Raw genomic sequence first — 8,086 nt, 5'->3', positions numbered from 1 at the left:
AGATAAGGGGCTGTAAAACTTAATTTTGACGAAGATAATAATATGGTCATTGTAGACAATGGTATCGCTCTCGATGCTAATGAAGATTACTAACTTTTTGGCTTATTGTGTCAATAAATGTGTTACTAACACTTATAAACACATTAATAATGTTTGTTAATGTGTTAATAAAGCTTGTTAATGAGTCTTATTATAAAGGGTTACCAATTTTTTTCTGGTTTTGAGATGTATTTATTTATTTTTGTAAAATGTTCTTTTTGCATTTTTTTAGAACTACAGCAGTTATTGTCCAGTTATTGTCCTGAGGCCAGTGTTTAGCCCCTTTTTGTAGTTATTTGCCATTCCAGTTCTTCCAAGAAATTAATTTGAAGAACACAAAAAATTTTAACATAAAAACACCTTTTTTGTTGTTTTTGTTTTTAATCCACAAAAAATTTAGAACAAAAATCACTTTTTTTATTTTCTATTGAATGCAGCACACTACAATAGGTTTTTCTGTTTTAGTTTTCTCTTATTTCAAGGAGACTTTTTGATGTAATAATAGCTTTTTTGTTGCTAAATTAAAAGTCAACAATGACATAGACTTATACGTTCTCGAAACCGCTCAAATAAATGATTGAAATATTGAGAAAGCTTGAAGTCTCCCCATTTTAATTGGTGATCACGATTTTTCAAGGAGTTCTCTGATATCGTCGTATTCGGGGTCGGTGGTTCCAGGTGCCACGAAACACCCCTCACTAACCTCTAGCCCAGATATCATCAATCATGTGACACATGCAATGAAATCAAGTGGCTTGGCTGCCGTCACGGCATCCCATCATTTACATAACAATTTAGGAGCACCTCCTTTCAGGCAGATGTGTATTTCTTGTATTTACATTGCAGTTGGTAAAGGTTTGATTTTATTATTTGCTCACTGGTCAGTTATTTGCTTAAATTCTTTATTTGTATGCTTTTGTTTTTAATCATCTCTAGGTGACTACCCAGCACCACGAGCGGTTCTGACTGGTCATGACCAGGAAGTGGTTTGTGTGGCCGTGTGTGCAGAGTTAGGTCTGGTCATCAGCGGAGCTAAAGGTCAGTATATCTTTATAAGCAAGATTATCCCGTTTTTCATGCTGAACACAAAAAAAATTGCACATATTAGGTCCTATGATACAAATTTAGACTGGCTGAGTTGTAACACGCATTCTTTATTTTGGAAAAGAGGGTCCATGTCTGGTGCACACCATCACAGGGGACTTGCTGCGAGCTCTGGAGGGACCAGACCATTGTTTGTGCCCACGCCTCATCTCAGTGTCCAGTGAGGGCCACTGTATTATCTACTATGAGAGGGGGCACTTCTGCAACTTCAGCATTAATGGGAAACTGCTGGCACAGATGGAGATCAATGATTCCACCAGGGTAAGAAGACATACACAAATAGATGAAGACATTTTAGATCCATATACGAATTTCATCTAATGATTGTTTTAAAGGCTTAACTTATACATAACTTTAACAAAATTAATTATTATGCATATGAGTTTAAATATTCTTTTATATTGATGGAAATTTCTTACTTTTAATCCTTTGTTGCTAATTAGCTACATGACCTTGAATGGAAAAAAAGAGGAATATATTTTATGTAATTGATACTTAAGATTGGTATTAAGGGGTTAATAAAGTTCAAATTACAAGGGTCAATCCAGAATTGAAAGGAATATTTTAACATACAAAATTATAAAATTTGACTCTTTGATTTTTTTTTTTTTTTAATCAATTGTCCAAACAATTAATTCACATCAGCTCTCAGAAGATTTGTTATTTTATTGTAACCTCTTGCTTTCCTTACAGTGATGGGGGATCATTTCCTTTTTTCTGGGTGGGGGTCATACTAGTTATAAGATATACCCTTATTATTTAGCTAAAGAACAAACACAACCTTTCAATCAATCAGTCTTATTCTGGTAGTATTAGAATAATAGTTTTAATCATGTACTACAAATTAAAAAAACAATTAGAAAATTTACAAACTGGCTGATTCTTGGTTTGCTTCATTTGGTATGAAAATGTCTTGATGGAGGAGTATCATCATCGTTTTCCTTCTTTTCTGCATGGCTGATTTAGTTCCAGTTGAATATTGGGACTCTGTTTCAACATAAAATTATTTTATTTTTGTATTTTTTTTTTCAAAGTGATTGAAGTACTTTGAACACTAAAGATATATTTTAAAACTTTTCTTATGTAAAGAAATTTAAATTTTTTAAGATGTTCCCAATCGCACAATATGGAAAGGATTCACCTACTTTCACAAAAATATATTTTCATAAATGTTTGAGATCTATATTGCCTTACTGTTTTATTAGAATAAAATAAAATTTGATCTGAACTTCACTAAATCATATTCTTCACTTTTACTCAAAGTGATGTAAAGCATGTCCTGTTTACTGACTCATACCACTAAAAGAAAAAAAAAGAATGTCAATAATGAAATCTTCTTGGCGATCCCTTTGCATTCTGAAGGCCATCCTCCTGAGCAGCGACGGCCACAACCTGGTGACCGGAGGAGATAACGGCGTGGTGGAGGTGTGGCAGGCTTGTGACTTCAAACAGCTTTACGTCTATCCAGGCTGTGATGCGGGCGTCCGAGCCATGGACCTATCACATGATCAAAGGTAAGAACACACACGAAGGGTCTATTCAGACTGGTAAAGTCCATCCACTTAATTTAGTCCAGATCAAGTCCCGAACCTTGCATTTGGTCTGTATTCAGACTGGATATTGATATTTCTGTATCAAACTAAAGCTTGTGACTATGTGACTAAAGATCTCCTCAGTCATTGGCCAGGAATTATGAGGGCGGGGCAAATGCTTCTTATTCTTCAGATCCAGCCCTTCATGAAAGTCATCACTATTAAAATACAGAAGAACAATGCTGCGATCCATTTCTCACTCAGTGAGCTGCTGGCATATAATCTACACATTCTCACTCCCAACTGGTCATATATGAATGTTTGGTTCAGGCCCCCTCCGCGCCACTTTTTGGTGTTTTGGGTTTCTTTAGCTCATTGTTTATAGACATACTGGCTGGTCCCACTAAATCACGGGTCCCCGACCCTTGGGACGTGGTAACATACGTGGTATAAGACGCGCTAACGGACATAAAACCCGTACTGGGTTGGGCTGCCAGTTTTCGTCCCAAGGGTTGGGGACCCCTGATTAGACTATGCATATTTTCTCTGTCTGTGGCGATACCGGTTTGTGGTCCAAGGGTCGGGGACCCATGATTTAATGGGAGCAGCCAGGATGTCAAAAAACTAAGAGTTGGGGACACCCAAAACATCAAAAAGTGGCGCGGAGGAGGCCCAACCCATAGGTCCATTTATGACGAGTTGGAAGTGAAAATGTGCTGATATAATGTGCTTTTTTGTGTTGTGATTGTGACTCAATGTGACTTCTTGAAAAGGTAAAAAAACAAAAAAAACTGCATTCATGTTGCTGTATTATTTTTGGCAAGAACAAGATGAGAAAAAATTTGGAGATGTGGCAGAGCTTATGCACCAGGTTACTGTCCGGTCAGTTGCTCTGGTTGCATAACTGAAGAGTTATTGGAAGTCTTAAAGTTCTAAAGGGCAACTCTGAGGTGACAAAGTTCACTTTAGGCCTATGAAAGCCTGACGTAATCATGTGACCCCAGCAGTCCGGAGGTCGTACGGTCTCAATACTCCAGCTTTAACTGAGCATCCGATAACACACAGATAGCCTTTTATTAGATGGAGATGAGTGCAAGCGTGGTAAATGTGATAAACAATTCTGGGGATAAACTAAAACCTGGAAGGCGTAGAAATGAAATTTTAGGTCTGCATAGTTTGTAGTTAAATACTCCTTGGAGCTGAAGTCTTCCCGTCCTTCCACAGAGCGACGTCCTGGCGCAGCTCTGTTCATTGTGCTTAAGCATTTAGGGCCCTAGGGTGCAGCAGGAAAGGCGACCCCGTCAAATCAACTGCTTTTGTGCACGCCAGCCGCTGGAGGATTTGAGAGATGAGGGACGTAAATGAGGCTCGTGTCAACATCATACCCTCCCAGATATTTATGCCCGGCCAGTCATTAGCTCTGAAAGAGTAAACCAATTTGGAGTGAAATTATTATTAACTGGAAACATTTTCATACGGATGAGATTGATGTTCTTAAAACAATAAAATAGAATTGTCATTTAAGAATCTAAACTGACAAATACAGTTTAGTGAAATTTTCCCCAAACTGTTTTATGTGTCGGAAGGAGAAGCATCAGAAAAGCTGCAGATTTATGCATAAAAATGGATCTTTAACCTTAAGGAGAATAATTCAGTACAGATGTCTGCTTTACTGGAAGCTAAAACAAGTTCAAAGCAGGAGAAAAACATGATACAGGAAGAAGTAAAAATATCATTGCTGGAGTTGTAAAGCCTCCTGCTTTTAAGACCGTAAATTCTTTGGATACTTAGAATTAAAGGACAAAACAGGAGTTTTTTAAAGCTCCTAAAGCTGTGTTTCCATTTCACATGTGCACAGAATTTTATTAAAATTCTAGAAACATCGAAAAAAAAACACCATTTAGCAATTAATTCATAATTGTGTGAATAAACATAAACAAACTTGAGTCATTAAAAACACGGCGACAGATGTGAACAATACTTACAATAGATACGTTTAAAAGTCTGCCACAGCACTAGCGCTCATCATCATCTATCAAAGGAGACGTTGGCATCTTATTCAGTCCATGGAGCGGCGAGCTACATGAGGGCGGGTACAGATGAAATCTTGTTGGTGATTTTACAGAGGAGCTGTGGATCCAACAATTCTGCATAACATCCTCAACTTCTAATGAACTGTGTGATTCTGTGGGACCGCTTGTGTGGTATCCGGTTGTTGGTCACATGACTAATTTTATTAGAAAAACGTGTTTTCATTGCAGTTTTATGAAATATGTCAATTTTGATGCAGCTTAAATTTTTTGATAAATGCAATTTTTTTTCTAAATTTTTGTGTTTCCATTAGACAAGATCCTTATTGCAAATGCAATTTCATAGTCAATGGAATCGCACCTAAAAGCATTATAGGTGAAGGTGCAAGCACTCTGGCAACTATTCAGAACATGAGATGTTTTATGAAATTATTTGTAAAAAGTTAGTTGACAGTAAAACTATTCATTTCTAAATGTGAACCATTCCTTTCCAGATATTTCATGGAGTTTTAAACCCTTTTATTGAGACCCATTCTGATGAAAATTGTGTTTTTGGTGTTTTTAACATGTTCTTGTAGCATTTTTCTGATGATAGAGGAAATAAATAAAGAAAATTAAGCTTAAAATAGCATTTTTGAGTATTTCTTTATTCAAATTGTTCAGAATCAAGAGCAGATAAAAAATGCTGATCAGACAGTTGATGGGCCACATGCTTCCTGCTCTGCTCTGCTGATGCATCCACTCGCAGACAAATAGATCCGTGAACGTCTTTGTTTTCCTCATCTGAGTTTGTTTCTGGCTCAAAACTGTACGACTGGATAGCTCCAATATTGTTCACTATTTTTGTTGCGCAGCTAATGTTAGCTTGGTTATGTGGGGTCAAATAGCAGGAGAGAATGTAAACAAAGGGATGATGGGAAATTGGTCCCCTCCACAACTCGAGGCAAATTTCTAATGAACTACTACCGCTCTGCAGAAACTACGTCCTTGATAATGACTTTTGATTTAATCTAAAAATTTTATCATTATAACTAAAAAACATTAGTAACACTTTTAAAATAGATCAAAAGATAAAAGGATTGGATCTTTGGGAACATATGTAGTCTTGAAATGATGTATAAACACTTCTTTTTTTAGTAAAAATTAAATATAACTGAACATTCACGACTTGTTAAAACAAAAAAATGAATAGAGTCAGTTATGACGGTTTATTACAAAGAAGCAGATTTATATTTACTTTAAAGGTTTGGTTGTTGAACTCAATTGATAGAAATCTTGTCTTTTAATGGTAAAATCAATATTTTAAAGAGTTTCAGCTACAATAATATTGGAAAAATTCAACTTTTACTAGTTTTTTATTAGCTATAAAGAAAAGTCAGTTGGTTTTCAGAGGAGTTTTTACTTATGTAAACCTTTTCACACTTACTTTTGACAAATTCAATTGTAAAAAAAAAGGTTTTAAATAAAAAAAAATAAAAAAAATGCTTATAAGTTTTGCAATGTACTAACTTGAACCTCCAAGGGAATTTGATGTTCTGTTCTGTGATGCTTTTGTTGCCCTTCAGGACTTTGATCACGGGCATGGCTTCTGGCAGCATCGTGGCGTTTAACATCGATTTCAACCGATGGCACTACGAGCATCAAAACGGGTACTGACGAGAGATGAGGAGCGCTGAGGTCAGAGGTCAGAGGAACATCTACCAAGCCTGGCTGAACCCACAGCGAAATAATTCAAGGAGCGTGAAGGAGATCTACCGAGCAAGACGAACAAATGGACGTCGTAACATTCGTTCCACTGCTTCCTGAGACAGATGAGAGCTGTTATGTTCAGATCTGTTACTCTGGAGGATTAAAGCTGTGATCAAAACAAAAAGTGACGATAATTATGCCTAAATGCAAAAATTAGGCCCAACTAGTTTATTCCTCTACTAGGAACATTTCTACATTTGTACGTTAGATACTTAGAATAATTTTTATACCAAAAAGAATATATCAAAATGTTTCTTACCTAAAAGGCTGAAAAGAAATCTAAAAATAAGCTTTTATTTTGACAGCCACAAAAACATGTTAAGATTGTCTTCATTTGTTGTTATATTGGAAAACCTCCTGAAAAGGTTCTGTTTTTTGAACGACAAAATGTTCACTCATAATTTGTATGAAGTCTGCGTGTAAAATTCAGTCAGTCTTTTGTGAGAAATGTTTTTGATATGTCCGAAATTAGGAATTACATTTTTTTTCTATATTTATGTTAAATTAGGGACTTTAGTCGAGGCTGAAAGCTTCTGTAAAATAAAAAAAATGTACTTTTTCTTTCCTCACAGATGTATGTAGAGTCGGATTGTCGTGTGTTAGTGACTGTTGTCGTAAAACTGTTTAATATCATTTAAAGACGGTGCGATTGTTGGGTCTCGTTCAGTGCGGATTTACATTATTTGACCACAGGTTAATTTGTAAAGCAAAAAAAAAAAGTTCTGATCTGATAAGCAATATTTTCAAGTTTTGGTAACTTGTTCAATGATGCATTTCAGGTATAATGATTAAACCTAATAAACATTTCTGAGAGTCTGCATACAATTTGTTTATTAAATATTACCGAATCTAAAGGTAAGATTTTGCTTGCAAAACCATTTCTTTATTTCCCTGGTTTTACTGGTAGTTCTGGTTTTACAACATTTAAAGTGAATTTATCCATTCTATTACATTTAATCCAATTTATTCTGTTCATTTTAGATGTAACCTGCTTGCGTAAAATGCATTCAAATTTTTGTCTTTTAAAAATTAAAACTTTTTCATTAGAAATGAAGCTACAAAAAAAAAAAAAAAACATTTAATGCAGTAAATCTTAAACCAAAGGAAAGCTGGGATTTTATTAAACAGTAAAGTTGGGATGTTAGGATATACTGCCCTCTGCTGGACAACTCTATAAAAGAAGAAAAAAACTCCTTGAACTTTATGGTCTCATTTTTTTTATTTGTGGAGTACATGTTACAAATCAAGAACATGGATATTTTGTGTTCCAGTTTTTTTCAACATTTGTTTAAAAGAATGAATGAAAAAAGAAACAAAAAAATATTGTTATGCTCAGTCATTTTGTCAGAATGATCTCAAATGTTCCAGTTTCAGCAAAAATCAACCGATACTACGATTCTGTTCTCTTGTGCTTTTTGTTTCCTTCCCCTTATGAAAGTAAAAAATAAAAAAAAACCTTTTCCAACACAACAATAGCAAAAGCAAACACACATATGTTTAACAGTTGTGTTCCTGGACATACAGGAACGCAACTGTTTACCAGAAAAGATTTTCATTAAAGACAGAGTGGATAATGGAAACAGTAATTCTTGTGTATCCAGCAGTAAAATATATAAAAAGATGTATTGTTTG

The 8,086-nt window shown here is 35.3% G+C and overlaps 1 protein-coding gene across 1 annotated transcript in view; it reads left to right on the top strand.

Moving 5' to 3' along the window:
* The window catches only part of nbeab (neurobeachin b), a gene marked incomplete in the record, with an annotated part of 255,493 nt that extends 248,219 nt beyond the window's left edge, over positions 1-7,274 (top strand). The window contains 4 exon segments of the mRNA XM_036214796.1: positions 976-1,077; positions 1,208-1,404; positions 2,506-2,657; positions 6,271-7,274. Coding sequence (XP_036070689.1) covers positions 976-1,077; positions 1,208-1,404; positions 2,506-2,657; positions 6,271-6,361 — 542 coding nt within the window.
* Between the last annotated feature and the right edge of the window lie 812 nt (positions 7,275-8,086).

Source organism: Oryzias melastigma, linkage group LG13 (assembly GCF_002922805.2).
Source record: "Oryzias melastigma strain HK-1 linkage group LG13, ASM292280v2, whole genome shotgun sequence".
Lineage (NCBI taxonomy): Eukaryota > Metazoa > Chordata > Actinopteri > Beloniformes > Adrianichthyidae > Oryzias > Oryzias melastigma.
This window is presented reverse-complemented; position numbering and strand designations above follow the sequence as displayed.